This window comes from Sitophilus oryzae, unplaced genomic scaffold, assembly GCF_002938485.1.
Source record: "Sitophilus oryzae breed Bouriz unplaced genomic scaffold, Soryzae_2.0 scaffold_684_pilon_pilon, whole genome shotgun sequence".
NCBI lineage: Eukaryota > Metazoa > Arthropoda > Insecta > Coleoptera > Curculionidae > Sitophilus > Sitophilus oryzae.
The window spans coordinates 1,741,710-1,760,290 of record NW_022147289.1 but is presented as its reverse complement, the minus strand read 5'-3'; the positions used below and the strand labels follow the sequence as shown (position 1 = coordinate 1,760,290).

The 18,581-nt window shown below is 38.8% G+C and overlaps 1 protein-coding gene across 7 annotated transcripts in view; it reads right to left on the bottom strand.

Moving 5' to 3' along the window:
• LOC115888107 (spectrin beta chain) overlaps nucleotides 1-18,581 on the bottom strand; it is a 100,297-nt gene that overhangs the window by 29,022 nt on the left and 52,694 nt on the right. For 6 of the 7 annotated variants that reach the window (XM_030907684.1, XM_030907688.1, XM_030907687.1 and 3 more), the window contains 3 exons: nucleotides 12,461-18,356; nucleotides 10,526-10,742; nucleotides 5,227-5,398 (listed from right to left, as the gene is read on the bottom strand). In XM_030907684.1, the coding sequence (XP_030763544.1) occupies nucleotides 5,227-5,398; nucleotides 10,526-10,742; nucleotides 12,461-18,356 (6,285 nt within the window). Of the gene's footprint in view, nucleotides 1-1,692; nucleotides 1,738-5,226; nucleotides 5,399-10,525; nucleotides 10,743-12,460; nucleotides 18,357-18,581 lie in introns of all 7 variants that reach the window. The other variant, XM_030907689.1, reaches the window with a different exon arrangement.

The window sequence follows — 18,581 nt, the reverse complement described above, 5'->3', positions numbered from 1 at the left end:
CTTTTTAAAACTGAATTTCTAGCTATTCTCACAGAACGACCGGTCGACTTAGAAATGTCAAAAGCTGATGACATTTTACTTTTGTCAATTATGACATTTCGTGTTGATTTTTGCAAAAAGAGGAAGAACTGTCACTTGTTTTATTATTTTCCTTTTCTATTTCACGAAAGTAAAAAGAGTTACCTATCTGATTCATTCAGGCACTCAATTTAAAGAATATCAGTAACTTTTTTGACAGAGGGATTTTATATTTGCCCTGTTGGTAAAAAATAACGGTCAAAATTCAAAGTTATTCATTTTATAGACTATATAAATAATTTTTAACATTTTTTTCATTGTGGGGGGGTGGTGTCATAATGAGTTATATTAATGCACCCTATTAATGCGCGAGTATCTAAATTTAACTTGCTAACATGTCTTGAAAACCGTTCTCTAAAAAACGTAAGTAACGTTCACCAGTCAACGTATCCTCGAAACTGTATGGCCAAGAAAAGTTGAACCAATAATCCTACACGCTTTTCTTCATTTGAAAAATTCATATTTACAATTATTTTTGTTTATTTTAATTTACAAAGTTTGGATGTGACACTTTCATATTTCTAAGAGCAACGACGATTGAACTTGTTTCCATGGCTAACTAAGTGAAATTAGCCAAGAAAGATAAGAATTAGCTATAACTCAGTAATTTTGTGAAAAAAAAACATATTATAAATTACATCGCTGAAAAGCTTAAAAAATGGCGCTTTCTATGAAGTCATGGCCAACTATGGTTTCCATTTAAAAAAACATATGTTTGTGTCATATGTCAAAAATGACAGACTTTAGAAAAAATCGCAGAACACAAATTCATTAGGGATGTGATTAACTACAACTTTTATCCAAAACATTCTTGTCTTAAATAGATTATAATGGAACTAGGGACGATTTTTAAAATAGCCAAAATGTGTTTTTTTTTCTTCAAAATATCTAACAAGCCATGAACTTTTTCAAAAATCTGAAAGGTGCATATTTATGACCCAACAAACCTGCAATTCTTTTCCCAATTAACCGACTCTCTGTCTCCAGTAGTTTCCGAGATACCCATAGAGAACATTGTAGAAAACTCACCCTGTATATGTGATACTTTTGTCACAAAAAAACAAAACCTCCTTGTTCGGTTTTTAACTAAAAAAAAAGTGACAGGACTGACAAATCTTAAGTGAATGCCATAAAAAAGATGAAAACGAAAGTTATGTTATAAATGGCTGAAATAAAATAGATTTAAACCAATTTATAAAAGTTCGTTATTTCAACCCATACAACCGATGGTTAAAAAAAGTGTAAAGTAGTAAGATATTAAAGGCAACAGATAGAACAAGAATTTTTAACTCTCACAAAAATTACATTATTAAAACTCTCGTATCTGTTGTTTTTAATCGAAGCGTTTTTAGGGGTTATTCATACCTCAACCAAAATAATTGTGAAAAATTAGAATAAGTGTTATTAATTTGTGCTGGTTCATCTGTAATCCATATTTACACGTAAAGTGTTGTTAAAAAATGTTATGAAGAAAAGAAATCTAGCGATAGAGTAGATAGAAAAGTACCTTTTTTGCAAATAACAAATACAAAAAAAGGGAGCGGTTATAAGAACAACATATTGTCTTTTTTTTGTATTTGTCATTTATTTTTTTTATATAATACTATCAATTACCTTCACCAGAAGATACAGCCTTTATAGAAGACCTTTGCACCGAAGCTGCTTGTAATTAAGAATTAACGCAGTTCAATATCAATAGTTATATGTTTTAAATTAAATATTATTGTTTGGGTTTAGTTGGAACAGCAAAATAATACCACAGCAACGTATAAAATGTACGTACATTCAGAAGATCAAACATTTCCCAAAAATAAATTATCGGGCATTTTACAACACCACTTACAATACACTAATGTCATAGAAATTTATGTCGCGATGTGTATGAGTGCGATAATATTATCTAAAGTAATAAGTATTATATTTTATGTTGCATGTATTATGAGATATTAAACACACATTTTATGGGTTAACTGAGTTATGTAGTGGACTTAAGTAGCTTTATTAATAAACTATTACCAAAAATAAATTTTTAATAAATAAAAATTCGTTTAAATTTAAAGCGGACTTTTTCCTTTTTCTTATAATATTATCTCCCGGTAAAAAATAGACAGCACGCTGTCGCATCAAGTAAACGAATAGGTCGATAAACAGGGCTTTATGTTGGTAGTCATCAAGGACTGTATATATTCTAAAGGACTGTTCGATCGCGTCAAATCGCCGCTGTCGTAGTCGCCGTGGAATGCTACGTCACGCGCTGACCAGCGCTCCACAGTGCGGCTGATGGTTATTCTAGCGGGACAAAATCTCAAGAGCAATGTTTGGGACTTAAAATCTAAGAACGTAGCAAATGGTCTAATATATAGCAACTATATGGTTAAATTTATTTATTAACAACTTAATTTATTAATAAATAAATACAAGATAATAAAACTATGATATTATATTATTCGTACATGACACACAAAAACCGTATTGTAAACTATTGCCAAATACATAAAATTATGATATCAAAAAACTCTTTTGTGACACCCTCTATAATTTATTTAAAAAAAAATATATTTTATTTTGAAAATAATAAATAAGATAGATATTTTAATTTTAACACTCGGTAATTGTAAATTCATATATAGTAAATATCTAAGACAATTTTTTAAACTCAGTGCCTTTTGATGGAGTTGTTTTGTTTTTATACTCTCCGACTGAAATGAATCTTTTTGGGCATTCAGCTGTTAAGCTTGAACTCCCTGACTGTGACTACCTGTGTTGGTAACTATTGGTAACTCAAAAGATCTACATCATTCAATATATCGATATTTGAAGAAAAAGTGAAAGTTTGATATCTGCAGAACAAAGGCACGAAGGATTTTAACAAATAATATACGTACAGTAGAAAAGTACATACCTTTGGCAATCTTCAACATAATTTGGCTTTCTAATAAAATGTATAAGCACTTGTGAATATTTTGTTTTCGTATGATCTCTGCCTTGCTGAGCAGAAAACGACCAAATTTGGTTGATAAAAATGTATCGAAATACAAAGATTATTCATGCATTTTTGTATCAATTGGAATGTCTACTATTTATTCTTATCAGTACACATTTGTTGGCTTATTTCTAACCAAACGCTTTTGTCTCGCTAAATTTATCTTTCAACGCACTGTGCGCTCGTCCGTCAAATGCAAAAATAACTGTCACTGTCTAAAATCTTTAGCGCCAACTTCAACTCGGTCAGTAGATGACGTAAAAAAACTGACAGTGCAGGAAGATAGGAATCGAACTATCCTTATCTCTATAGTATCCTTGGGTAGTCATGGCATGTTTCAACTGCGCTCAATATCAGTTTACGGACTGTGAGTAGAATCTCACAAAAAGTGAAGACTAACGTTAACCAATTAGAAAATTTCCAGCTTTCATTCAGAAAACTTGCTAACTATACTATACTTTTTTTCTCACGTAAGATTTCGATAGACGATGACAGAAAAAAGCAGATGACGTCTATACCAATCTATTTATTTCACTAAAAATGTTACTAATATTTTTTAAATTAACTAGTGCGTCGTCTCTTGTTGTTTTAACCAGTTTTTTTATTATCTCTATTTTTTATTTCAAAAATCACATATCATATTTCAATGTTACTGGAGTGACGCAATGATGAACGATGCACGGACGCGGAACCAGATTAAAACATTTTTAAAGCTTGTCAGACTCTAATTTGTGTCAAATACCTATTTGCGTATTGCTTTTGCATTTTGGTTCGTGTGTTTAGTGTTTTTTGAAGTTAAACGGAGGAAAAAAGGGGGGAAATTAACTATAGACCCAGAGCACAGGTTTATAGTTAATATTCAATGCCCAGACAGAGAGTTTTATACACTAATTTTTACCATCAGTAAAGTTTGTATATAATCTCGTATATGGTACTAAAAACTGGAGTAGCTGTAAAATAACGACATCACACGATAGGTAAATAATAGATTTTAGTACTGCAGAAAGATAATGTGATCTGGTTCTGGTTTAAAAAATTAAGATTTGTTAATTAATCAACTTTTAAGGTATAAGATTCAGAAAGTGTTATTATTAATAAAATATTTTGTTTTATTTATGTTGTGTTTTATTTATTCCGGTGCAATATTATTAATTCACAACCTCATTATCTGGCAGGCTAAATAATAATTCTATACTATCAATGTGCAATCGACGCAAATGTCATATGTTATCATTTATTTACAAAGTTTTAAAAACCAGAAAACCACCCTATTTAAATTCACTTTTCAATTCTCATGAACATTCTTATTTTACCAGAAATGTAAACAATTTCAAAGTCTCCCAGCACAGAACTGCGGCATTTCAGAGATCTTTTAGCGTTCGGGAGCTTTCGTATGAGAAATTTGTAAATAGTGTCAAGTCTATATATTTAGAAGAACAAAAAAAACCTCTAGAAATTTAAACGAGTGACTAACCTGCCTGCCTGCTTTTGCCGCCTCTTAATTTTTAATTTTATACTAGCGATGGTCTTGTTTTTGATTTGATTTAGCTTTCCCTGGTGCCCTAGCATTCCCCCTGGTCATGCCCGTTGATAGCATCCCTTTCTTCTCTTTTTTTTCTTGTGTTTGATTGCATTTTTTGTATTTTGTTTTATATAATTACTTAATTTGTGTATTTATATATTTTTGAATGTCTGCGGGGCTGTGCGACACAAAAACATTTAATGTTTTTGTGTATCGGTTTTTTATAATCGCGACACAGTCCCTTTTACCTAATTTTTTACTTTGTTTGGTTTGTATACTGGTATTTAGAGAGAAGGGTAAGTAAACTATTTGAATTTGATTATATTGAGAAATATAATAATAAATGCAGGAAGTTTCTTAAAAAATTAAACTGATTAGGTATTTTTGAAATTTTTGTACAAGTCAGTTATGTTCTTTAAAATATTTCTAGGACGCCCATGAATTGACAGCTAACAGAAAATTTCGTTTCCCCTATTACGGATGCCCCGTAGCTACAGATCGGATCGACGTATTGTGTTTTTGTATAGTGGTAAATTTGTATTAACATTCTCTTATATTTTACTGTCCATAATACTTTGCTGTTTCAACCAGACGTTTCCCATTACATCTCGCCAACATCCTAACCTAACTATTCTAGTCGTACCTGGTCGTTCTTCGGAAGCGCCTGCGTCCGGCTTATCGGTGGCCGGCTGCTCCAGTTCCTTGGGCCTGGCCGCTTCCAGAGCCGCCAATCGCGCCGCTTCTTCCCTCTCCCTACGTGCTCTTTCCTCCGCTTCGGCTGCTTCTTGTCTACGTTTCATCTCCCTCAGTTCGAACTACAAGAACAAACATGTTTTACTACTTTCGGACGGTATGTTTCCAGATAAACGCGAAAAACTGGATGGGGTGGTTTTTTGGTGAAAATAACCTAAGCTGGCGACCTAACCTTTATGAATATTTATTTTCAACAAAAAATCGACTCTAAAGTTTTTCGCACTTCTCTTGAAAGACCCTGTATAACATCAATTACAAGTAAAATACAGAATGATTCTAAGTAGACGAGTCAACTTATATTGTAACAAATAAATTGTAATATTGATAGTACAAAACAAACATTTTGTATTACTCTGTGTTACTTAATTACGTTAATACAATATAATAAAAAAACGGCGTCAGCGAGGGCTATGAAATGAAGATCGCTGTCATTTTGTATGTAAAATTACATGGGGAATGGCATCGATCGTCATTTCTAAGCCAACTGGACGCAGTTTTTGTTACGGTACATACCATAGACTTAAAATAAAATATAGACTGAGCATCTCATTCATAAATAGCTGGAACATGCGGTCAGACACTGTCTTGTTATTGTTGTGTTATTGTTTTAGGTTATAACGAGTGCGACACGAGCGATAGATAGGTTGTCTCTGTCGTAACGGTCGTTCCCTGACGACTCTGCCGAGAAATTAACAAACTCGGTAAAAGGCTTTCCCCAAATCTCCTCGAAACTGGCCACCACGCTACGCCTCAAAGGGAACACCGACCCTACTTTTTTATCGCTACCGTTCTCCAAAATAACCCTCAGCCTCTCGTTCATAATAAACTTATCGCATACGGCCTTAAGATCGTCGAAAAACAAACAATGCCGCTTAGTTTTCGATGAACTGGCGTGCAAAAAACTCTTTTGCGAATAGTTAGGGTTGTAGCTATAATCCGGATAGTATTTCTGGCAGCCCAGGGCTGTGAATTTTCTCCGGCATATTTTACGTGTGCTGTAAAATTTGTCGGAGTCCAGGATAATGTTGCGGATCAGTTCGGCGGTGTATTTTTGAGAAAGTTGTCTGGTGGGGGCCGGTTTGAGGTTCGACGATTTGGGGATAGCGACGGAAAAGTCACAGACAGTAAGATCATGCAAAGGAAGTTGCGTGAGGTTCCCACCACCTGTTTCTAGCTAAAACCATGCACAAAAGTAAAACAGATTAGCGTCAAACTACATACTACAAGAAAAAAATGTAAGATATTTCATTAAAGTAGGCATTGTTTATTTGGTATTTAATATAACAGTGTGTGTTAATATTTCGTATACATAAAGCCTACTAGAGAACTACTACGTGTTTTGAAAGACATCCTGTATTTTATGTACAGAGTGACCATCAATTGTTCGAATTTAACCTGTACTGGCTATGTTTTATGATAACTGGCCAGAATTCATTCAAATAACTCTGTTTAGTATTAAACGACATTATGGAGCGTAGACATCTTAACAGAGACGAAATGCTAAGGGCCATGGGTATGCTCGAAGCTGGAATGCGCCAAATCGATGTAGCTAGAGCATTAAATACAACGCAAAGTGTAATATCGCGATTAAGTACACGGTACCGTGAAAGTGGTGATGTTGCTGAAAGGCACACAGGGCGACATCGCATTACTACCCCTCAGCAAGATCATTTTTTACAATTAAATGCTCGACGCCGACCGACTCTTACAGCACCATAGCTTAGTTTAATTCTCCAGGAAACACATAATGTAACCGTTAGTCCTGACACTGTTGGCAATAGATTAAGAGAGGTTAACTTAAGAAGCAGACGCCCCTGGAGAGCTCAACCCTTAACGAGAGAAATCGAGAGGTACGATATTTGTGGGCTCAAGATCATGTTCAGTGATCGAATGAACAATGGGCAAATGTTCTTTTCACGGATGAGTCACGCTTTGGAATTCATCCAGATTCGAGAAGGCTTAGGGTATGGAGAGAACCGGGAAATCTTATTCGGTTGGATCATGTTCAGGAAGTGCACCCTTATCAAGGTGGAACAGTTATGGTCTGGGGAGGAGTTCAGTTAGGCCGAAAAACCGATCTTGTTTTTCTTGAAAGGTTTCTAACAGGAATCACATATCGTGATTTAATTCTTGAGCCTGTCGTGTTACCATATGCCATTGATTTTGGGAGAAACTTCATTCTCATGCATGACAATGCACGGCCTCATACAGCCAGAGTGGTAAGTGAGTTTATCAATGCTCATCAATTAATCTTACCCTGGCCGGCACAATCTCCTGACCTCAACCCCATCGAGCACGTATGGGACGCGGTCCAAAGAAGAATTTTGAGAATGGGTATGCCTCGTGAAACTCGTAGGGATCTGGTTCGGGCCGTGAATGCAGCGTGGCAGGCTGTATCTCAAGAAGAGATCGACAACCTGATCAGGAGCATGGAGAGACGATGTAGGGCTGTAATGAACAGTAGAGGAGGCCATACCCTTTATTAAGTAAAAATGGTTTTATCTTTTTTTTTAATTCACAGTTTAGAATAAAAAAAAATGTGTGTATTTTTTTGAGTTCAATAAAAATCAAGGTAAATTTGAAAAATTCGGTAAATTTCGCATTTTTATTTCCAATACGTCCTGTAAACTATTTGTTTATTTTAATTTTATTATATCAGAAATGCAAATAATAAAATTACTGACGACTATGACTGGATAAAATTGTAATATCCCTAGACTTTTCCGGTGTGTGTATTATAATCTCGCCATAAAAGTATATAGCTCTTATTTTTAATGTTACCTTGAGCTTTCAGTTCCAATGCAATCTTTAATAAAATATCTTAACGTGCTACAGCTAAAATAAATGTGATTAAGTAGTATAAAAGAAAAAAGCAAAATTAAACAGAAAAAAATGACACAAGAATTTAATTTTCGAAATGTATACGTATATGTATTGTTTTTAATACGTTTGTTGTAATCTACAAGTTGTCATAGCAGTTTTACTACATAGGGTGTTCGAAAAATGCACTACCAAATTTCAAGGGGATATCTGTGGACAATTTTTTTTCACAATTAATAGGAATAGAGCTTTGGCCGCTTCGTCTCCAAAACTCGATCGTGCCAATGTGAAACGGCTCATATGTATTCTTCAGCAACTTTTGACCGCGGCTGCGTGGAGTTCGTGATCGCACCAGTGTGCGTACAGCTTTATCGCACTATCGCAACATCTAAATTTCTCACTTGGTAAAAATAAAATTTCGTGCATCGGTTCTCATACGACTCACAACGCAGTGCCCAGATCGCCGGACGGCTATAGTCTGTCCAACGAAAAGATACATGACAGTGACAGTCGTGTCTGTCATTTTAATTCACAGGTAAATTGCATTTTCTCTCATTATTTTTAGAAAATAAATGTTTCTTCATCAAGTTCGTCGGATAAAAGCGTAAATGAACAGCCACGAAAGCCCCCCTTGTCTCTCGACGACACTATAATTTATTTTGAGTAAATCGTGGGAATATTTAAGAAAAAAAGGAAGTTTTGACCGTCTTCGTAGGAAATTCTATTTCGGATAGTTGGCAACACTGAGCCTGAGACTGTATGATGAGTTATAACTCAAGAAAGGAGGGCACAATAGGGTGTCCCAGAAATAAGTGCAAGTATTTCAAATGGTAGTATAGTACAACCCCAGAAACACGCCTATGAGGTTTTTTTCGCGAAAATAAAATGTTGAAAATTCGAAATTTTTTTTGGAAATTTTTTTAGTTTTTATTTCAAAAATATAATTTCTTGATAATATGGCAATATAGGTATTAGATTAAATTTACAAGAGGGCAACGGCCCAGCTACGTCGAAACACCGGTTCCCATTAGAACACCGAAGTTAAGCGACGTAAGGCGATACTAGTGGATGGACGGGTGACCGGTTCGAAACTCTGTATCGTGCTGTTGTCCAAAAAAAGGCAAAAGTGTAAAATCTATTGACGCACACTGCTCATTCACGCCGGTTCGAGGCCGGATGAGATCGGATATCTCGTGACTAAGAGTCGATTTAGACACTTGCCAAGTCGGTAGGCCATTGACCATGATATGGCCGAGGACCGCGGTTCGGATTTCGCGTAAACAAAGTAGGCTCCGTCCAGATTAGCCCTGGCAGCAAAAAGGAGAGGTTAACTGAAATCTTTACTTTAAATTTAGAAGAAAGAAAATCCAGAAAAGATCCAGTGGTTCTCAAAATTTTAACAAAAAATCTTTTTTTTTTAAATTTTCAAAGTAAAATAACTCCGTTATTTTGGACTTATTTGAAAAACGATAAAGAGAAAATTTGTTTCTTTTATCGAGATCTACCACCACTTAAAATACTTGCACTTATTTCTGGGACACCCTGTCGCGGTAATTAACTTCTCCCCTCCCATTCAATCCAAAATCTTAAAACTACGCATTTCTGGACTCATGTTTATACATATTAGCTTTTTTCCATGAAATTTCACCCCCTGAAATTTGGTTGCGCAATTTTGAAGGCTGTACTTAAACTGCCGTTAAACGGTAGCTTACTAAAATGCCGTTAATATGTATGACGTCGTTAATGTGACGCACTTGACGGGCTTTATGAAATATAGGAATTTTATAAGGAGTAACCAAGGCTATCCACCCCACCAAATAACCAGCTTAACCAACGCAACTAACCTCGACACTGATAAAAAATATAAAAAACAAATATAAATTAGTAAAAACCAACCAACCCCACCAAATAACCAACTAACCAATGAATTAACACCCTCCAAATAACCACGTTAACCAACCCGCCAAAAAACTAAACCAATCCAACCAAAAAGAGTGAAACCAATGCAATAAGATCACGTTATAAGCAAAAAAAATATAAAAAAGTCTTGGTCGGCGTGAGATTTGAACCACGGACCATGCGCTCACGAAGGGATAGCCTCAGCCACGGAGCCACAGGTGCTCTTGCAAAATGCTTATAGGCAGGCATTACTTTCCGCCGACATGAACGACGTCACAATATCTATTAACGGCATTTTAGTAGGCTACAGTTTAACGGCTGTTTAAGTACATCGAATTTTGAAACCAAAAAAATATATATATGTATATATCTACGAAAAAAAGATCTATTTTTTTTCTACCAACAAAAATCCCAACCAAACCAAACCAAGACAATAAACATCAAAACACCTCAGTCCCTTCATTACTTACCGTCGTGAGTCTTTCCAACGCGCTAAATCGCTCTTCTTGTGCCGCCGCTGACTTTTCAAAGGCCTCGTGTTTCTTGATCAGGTTCTCCACGTCGTCGATGGTATGACCGAGTTCGGTACTCATGAGGTACGGCTCCTGGGCGATGAGCCAGGCTTCAGCCACGGCCGCGTCTCGGGCGAACTGGTACACTTCCAGGATAAGTTGCAGGTTTTCCCATCTAGAATTATAAATTACAATATACAGAGGGTCCCGTTTTCGTGTCTTACAGGGTTTCTCGTTTATGAGTAGAGGTACAAAGATGGGGTTTTTACATTATTGTGCTATTTTTTTTATGAAACTAAAGATGATACAGACAGATTTGTATACTCCGTTTTTTTCTCAGGTAAGATTTCGACAGACCATGACAGAAGAAAAGCAGATGACGTCCCATACCAATCTATTTATTTTACTAAAAAATGTTTCTAATATTTTTTAAGTTAAGTATGGATGGTTTTAAATATAAATCCGTCATGCGTCGTATCTTGTTGTTTTTAACCAGTTTTATTGGTTTATTTCAAAAATGACAGATCGTATTTCAATTTTATTGGTGTGACGGAACGACGAACGACGAACGAACGCCGATGCGTATGAGCTCGCCTTTAGATTTTTGAGGCTTGTCAAAGTCTTGCCAAATTATAAGTTATAATTTTATTTCAATTTATGTCAAATACCCTGCTTTTTGGAAGAGGATGCATTTTGATTCTTTTTTGAATTTCTTCTTTTGATTCGCGTTATTATTCGTGTGTTATTATTCGCGTTATTATTCGTGTGTTTTGTGTCTTTTGAAGTCAAGTGGAGGAACAATCGAGAGAAAATTAACTGTAGACTCAGAGCACAGTTTATAGTTAACACTCGCTGCCCAGGCAGAAAGTCTTATACACCAATAAAGTTACCATCAATAAAGTTTGTATATCATCTCGTCGTAGATAAGTGCATCTAGTATATGGTACAAGGATCGTACTAAACATATACTACTCGAGTAGCTGTAAATATCGACATCACACGATAGGTAAATAATGGATTTTAGTACTGCAGAAAAATAATGTCAAAAGGTACTGGTTTAAAAAAATTAAGATTAAAGTTAATTAATCAACCTTTAAGGTATAAAATTTGGTAAGTGTTATAATTAATAAAATAGTTTGTTTTATTTATGTTGTTTTATTTATTCCTGTGGAATATGACAAATTTGTATTTGAACATAAATTATATTGATAAATATAATAATAAATGCGGGTTTTTACTTTCTTGAGTAAGAAATATTTTTTTTACATTTTTTTGGTATGTGGTGTTTTATTCTTGTTTGTTTTGTATTAACACATACCGTTTTTTTTTAATAAAATAACTCGATTACATTTTTTTCAGTTTTATGCAGTTTTTTTCCACAATATTTTGAAGTAATCACTTATCAGTCAAATTTTAAATATTCCTGCTATGCGTTCCAGTTGTACCGTAAATATATTAATTTCCTGCTATGCGTTCCAGTTGTACCAACTTATTTCTTTGTAAAATAAAATAAACTACTTTCAAATTAAAATGGCAGACATATCTATCACTGTCACTATCATCTTGCCGTTGGACAGACTATAGCGACACTGCAGAATTCAGGGGAAATCTCTATAGGACTCGATAAATGCAACATTTTCAAATTCACCCTGTATTTTCAGGAACTAAGAGGGCCAGGACAAATCTGTGTGTAGCATCTTTAGTTTCATAAAAAAGTAGTAAAGTAATGAGAAAACAGCATCTTTGGACCTCTACTCATAAACGAGAAACCCAAACTATAAACAATTTCAATATTGTTGAAGGTAAAACCATACTATTTCTTTAAAACAAAAATTAAATTGATTATACCAATTTCGTACATCCATTAGATTAAAAAAAATCCTTATAACTCACCTTTCTTCCCACCTTGTCTGCATACCCTGCCTGTGATTATTTAAAGTGACCAGTTTGTCCTTGATCTCCGCGCTGGCGTAATGATTCCTGCTCAACAACTCCCTGCCGAGCGATATACACGACGTAAAGTTATCCTCCCTAGCTTCAATCTCGTTCTTCAAGCTGGAATGATTGTTCATCAACAACTCCACACCGCTGACATCTCGAGGCTTCTCGCTGGTGTTCATCTGCCTGATTACGTCGTCCATCCATTGCATCAACGTCCTGACTAGGTTGAAGAACTTGAATAGGTCGCCGGTATCGGCCAATTTACCCCTGCGTTGATCGCAAGCCAACTGTAAGTTAGCCCAAGCCGATACAACTTCGTGTTCCCTATTCGTAATTTCCTTAGCCTTGTCACCCGCGTAGCTAGCTTGTAGTTTAGCAGATTCTTCCTGGATTTGCTGCACTTGGCTCTGAAGCGTTTGGAGATCTTGCATAAAGTTTTGGTGTTTGCGTTGTAAGGCAGATACTGAACCGGCATCTCGTCCTAGTTCGTCGGACATGGCCACTTGTTTTTCGAGGATTCGACTGAGAACGTCTTTACAGTCGTGGAAGAACTTGTGTAATTCTCTGGAAGCTGCCAACATCTGCGTTCGGGTCTCGATCAGTTCTAACAGATCCTGCCATGCTTCGTTCAAGCCGTCCTTCCATTCGGCGATAGTGGCTGAGTCTGAATGTCCAGCAGCGATGAGAGAATCAGCGATATCGTTGACTCCGGCAACTCTCTCACTTCCAATTGTTTCGGTATCATGAGCAAACTCCTTAAACCTCTCCCATAACAGCGTAACATGATCATAATCCTGACCGAGTTCATGAGATGATGCTACAACTTCTCTATCGGCGATCCATTGTTCCAAATCTCCAACGTCCCTGTTCAGCAAGAACAGTTGTAGGGCTTCGTCAAGTTTAGCACGACGTTCTTGAGCCAAGTCTTTCAATCCAGCATACAATTTGTCGAGTTGGGACTGTTTAACTGCTACCTGTTCAGCCAACGGATGCCCCTCAGCGGCAAGAGCCTTGACGGTCTCTCCAAGTTGCCTAATCGTATCAGCATAAGCTTCAACGGCCGCCTCTAAACTTTCGTGCTTCTTCATTAGATTCCTGGCAGAAGTTTCATCCTTTCCTCGGTCTTCTACCATCATATACAATTCTTGTTCGCTCATCCAGCTTTCGGCTTCGTTGGCGTCGAACAAGTACTGTTGAGCTCTCTCGTTTCTCAATAAATGTTCTCTACGTTTCTCGATCGCATCTTTAAGTTCTTGCCAGGCTTTGTGCAGTTCACCGATTAGTCTGCTGAATTCAGCTGAATCTTCGTGTCCTTCGTCGATCAGTTTTTGACCGTTATTACTAACAGTGTTGATACGGCGTTCGTGGTTATCGACTTCTGTCTGTAACGACTGATTCTTTTTCTGTAACGTGTTGACTTGGAAGAGATTGTTGCCGTATTCAACTGATAACGCTTGAGGTAACTTCTCGGCGATCCAGAGCAGCTCGTCTTCGACGTCTCTTCTAAACTGCAAAGCTTCCTTCTTCTTCTCCAACAGTCTTTGCCTCTCGAGCAGCGGTTGCTTGATGAGTTCGAACCTTTCTTCGACCTTCTGTTTCTTAACCTTGATCTCGTTGATGTCCTTGTCGGGAGCGGCAGTTTCCAAATGTTTCGTTTGTTTTTCGAGTTCGTCTACTTGCTTGGCCTTGACAGCCATTTGCGTTTCGATCATTTGCTGTTTCTGCATCAAAATGTTGACGGAAGCAAGATCGGAGCCGGTATCGTCGCTTTCGATTTGTTTTTCGAGATCGTTCATCCACGAGTCGATGTCGTCGCAGGTCTGGTGAATGAGTACTTCGCGATTAGCGTCAAACAGACGTTCGCCCTTCTCCTTTGTTGTCTGTTCTAAAACGTCAAACTGATCGGCCAGCTCTTCGATTTTCGGTTGGATCGCACTAGCGTATTCCGGTTTTTCCTTGGCCAGTTCTTCCCCAGCTCTCTGCAGGTTCAACAGACGTTCCTTATTAGCACCAATCTCTGCTTCGAAAGCTTGATGTCTGGTCCATTTAGAGTGAACAGTTTTAGCCGACCTGTAAGTTTCGTCTTGAGCGGTGATGTGTTTCTCCTGAACCCATTCTCCCAATTCGTCGCAGTCCCGTAAGAATTGGTGCAGCTCCAACTGATCGCGCAGTCTTTCGAACAAAGCCTGAGCCTTCTCTTTGTTTGCGAGACGACGCTCGTCCAAATTATCGGCCCGCTTTCCGATCTTGTCAGATGCGAAGTGATTTTCGTCGCAAAGTCTTCGCGAAAATTCGACGACGCTGTTAATTTTGTCATCGTTGGCTTCCATAGTTGCCAAAAAGGCTTCGTGGCGCTTGAGAAGGTTCTCGGCTTGTTCGAGAGTGGTGGGAGACTCGTCTTTGCTGAGAGTGTGTTCTTGTTGATTAAGAACGACTTCAGCCTGCCGTGCGTCGCGTTCGAGCAGTTGCAAGCTTAGAGACTGCGACAGGAGGTGTTGTCTGTTGTCCCACATTTGATGGATTTCATCCCAACCGTCTTTCAGAGCCTTTAGTCGTTCCCTCAAGAACATGTACTGAGGATCGTCTTGAGTGCTGGGATCGGCGGTGATCTTTTCCCCGTATTCCATCATCTTAGTGTAATCGTCTCGATAATTATCAATTTCTTCCTTAATAGCCTGGTGTTGAGACAGTAATTTCTCGGCTTCGGATAACGAGCTTGGTGTGTCTTCTGAGGCGATGTCAGTTTGGGTTTTGGTAAGCCAAGATTGGAAGTGGTCCAGATCACGTAGGAACCTGTGTAAATCACCGGCTTCTTCCAATTTAGCATCGCGTTCTTTAAGCATCTGAGTCAAACGTTCCCAGATAATCTGAATTTGTACAATACGTTCTCTAATAACAGCAGCTTCCTCGGGATGTTCTCCTTCAATGCCGTCAGCTTCCTTCTGGAGCGAATTAAGTTTAGCCTGAATGGCGGCCAAATCCCGCTCCATTCCAGAAAGACGCCGTTGTAGCGTCATAATACCGGTAAGATCCATCTCCAAACTGTCGGTTTCTTGTAGAATACGGATTTTGTCCTCGATCCACGTGGTGGTCTCGCGGCATTCGATGTGGAAAGTTTGCACCCCGTGCGCGGAATTGAGCTCGTCGCGCTTGGCCTCGGCCTTTTCGCGCAATTCCGCCCATTTCTGGTTAAGTTGGTTTTGCCTGGCAGTGATTTGTTCCGAGTTAGGATGTTCCACGTGCAGTAACTGTCTAGCTAATTGATTCACTACGGCTACTCTAGACGCGTTAGCGTTCATTTCTTTTTCAAATCCATCGTATCGGTGCTTCATTATTTCTACGTCTTCGATGTCGCGCGCCGGGATCATAGTTTGCAGCATGCGATCCTTCTCGCTAATCCATTGCTCTACGCCGTCGCTCTCGGAAAGGAGTTTGTATAGGGAGAGAGCGTCGAGCAATCTTTGTTTTCTAAGTTTGGCAATATCGAGAAGTTCCTTGTAACGTTTGTCGATGGAAGCCAGTCTTTGTGACACTTCCGGAGAGTTGGCAACGTCCGGTCCAAGAGCCTCGGCTTGTTGATGAAGACTTTCGATAACGCTAACGTAGTTCTTCAACTCTTCGGTCACGTCCTTATGTTTCTTCAGCAAGGACTGTGCGTTGCCTTCGTCCCGGCCGACATCCTCGCTGGAAACCAACCTCAGAGTATCCAACATCCAGATATCCACGTCATCAGCGTCAGCGAACAACTGATGGTAATCCACGGCCTCTTCCAGGCATTTCCTGCGATACGCGGCCAAATCCAGCAAGTGTTTCCAGGCGTCTCTGATTTCCGTTAACCGTTCTTGTATTTTTTCAGCTCCGAAGTGTCCGGAACCGATAAGTTCCTCACCGACGCCCAATGCGTCTTCCAATTGAGGTTCGTGAGCGGATAGTTCGTTTTCTAGAATCTTATGCTTGCTAAGCAGAAGGTTAACGGATGTAAGATCGTGACCGATATCGGAAGTAGACACGATCTGTTCTTTTTCTTTGATCCAGTTATCTTCATCGGCCATATCCCAATAGAACTGCCACAATTTTTTACTCTCCTCGAGTCTAGATCTACGTTCGACGGCCAATCTAGCCAGTTGAGCGTAGGCTTCTTGTAACTGTTGAACTCTTTCCAAAACCAATTGAGGATCGCAAGGCTTGTACCCCTCTTCGTTCTCCACGTCGAGGAACTTCTGGCTTTGTTCGGCGACGGATTTGACTCTTTCCCCGAGAATATTGATGTCGGCTTCGAGTAAACTGTGTTTTTGGAGCAAATCTTCTACGCCCATCAGATGTTTGCCGTAGTCGTCGACAAGTAGGCGCGCTTTCAATTCCTCCATGGCATCTAGGATGTGCAGCATTTCTTGGAAGTTCTGTTGTAGTTGTAACGATAAATCTAGCCTATTCCTACGGGCTCTAAGCAATTCCAGGAGGTAATTCCAGAGGCGCAGAACGGTGTCTTTCCTGTTATTGATCTTCTGCATGCCGTGGTAGTTTTCGGCTTCTAACTCGGCAGCTACGGAAACGACGGCTTCTACACGTTCGTGGTAGGCGAAGATATCGGTTTCGATGGCTTCGTGTTTCTTCGCCGCGGCTTCGACGGCAGCTAAATCGTGACCGAAATTGTCCTGAGATACCAAACGTTGGTTCTCGCTGAGCCAAGTCTCTCTCATGGTGGCCTTCCTGTTGAATCTGGCAGCAAGCTGCTCTAGTTTCTCCTGTCTAATTAGTTCTTCTCTGATAGCCAACTCGCGTTCGTGTTCGGCCTTTTCCAGTCGTTCCCAAGCTTTGTTGATGTCTGAGATCATTTTACCTTCCTTAGGAGTGTAGGGGCGTTGATTATTCGCCCGCATCTTCGACTGTAACGTGAACAGTAAAATTTCTAGGTTACCTTTTTCGACAAACTTCGGAGGTTTCTCCACCGTTCTGTAGTTGTTGAATTGGCCTAGTTGTTGTTGGACGCCAATCAGGCTATTTGCAAACTCTCTTTCTCCCAAAGCAGCTATGGTTGCTTCAATCCAAGCTAATAGATCACTGGTAAGACTTTCGTATTCTTTAATTGATCTGTCGTTGTCCATCGCAATACCCACGACCTTTCCTATACGTTTACCCTGTACAGTCTCTTGCTTCATTTTACTGAAGTAGTGGTAGTACGTAACCACGTAGGTTATAATACTCTTCTCGTCGGGCTGGTCGACGAAAACGTCTTCGGCATCGAGCAGCTTGGTGAGTCCGAGTTTGTCTTCGGCCACGTTGAAGGCGTTGTTGAGATTGTGTATCGGATTCGCCTTTGATAGTTTGTCGAACTGAATCAAGTCCGGTTTGTGCTTGTGGATCAAGGCGTTGAAAGCCAAACCGTCCCTCCAAGAAGTAGAGAAATTCCTGACGTTGACGTTCTGGTAGCCGGCAGTTTTCATCTGACACCAAAGCAGTAAAGCGTCTTTGGCGGACTTGGTTTCCTGGTTATCCGTCTCTTCGATTGTGATGTCTTGGATTTGGAAGCGCAAAATGATGGTCCAGATGAGACCGAGGGAGAGTCTGGGGTTGCCGTCGACGATATCGTGCGAGCCCATGTTTTCCAGGTGGACCCTTTGTTCCTTGAGGAACTTCAGGGCTTTTTCTACGTTTTCCAGGCAATGGATGCGCATCTTTCCTTTGGTGGGGCGGGGCAAGCGTTCGCCCGATAAGACTTCGAGCAGTTTGATGAGGTTCTTGCCGTCTCGAAGGTCGGTGTACAAGTCTGTGATGCGGGAGTTCACTCGAACTAAATGCGAGTTGACCCATTTTTGGAAGGTTTTCTTCTGAACGCTCTCTCTTTCGTCTGAAAAAGAAAAATACTTTTTTACTTGAATCAAAGAATGGTGCAATGCATCATCAAATAAATTATTCCATGACGATTTCCTGATGCCATATTTGTATCAGGAAATCGTTTAATTTATTATGACTTTCTGTAAAGTCAGTATAGCATTAAACTTGTTTTTAATTCTAGAACTACTCTAAGAAACGTTTTAATAAGATCCTAAACATCAAAACGAGGGAAAGAGTT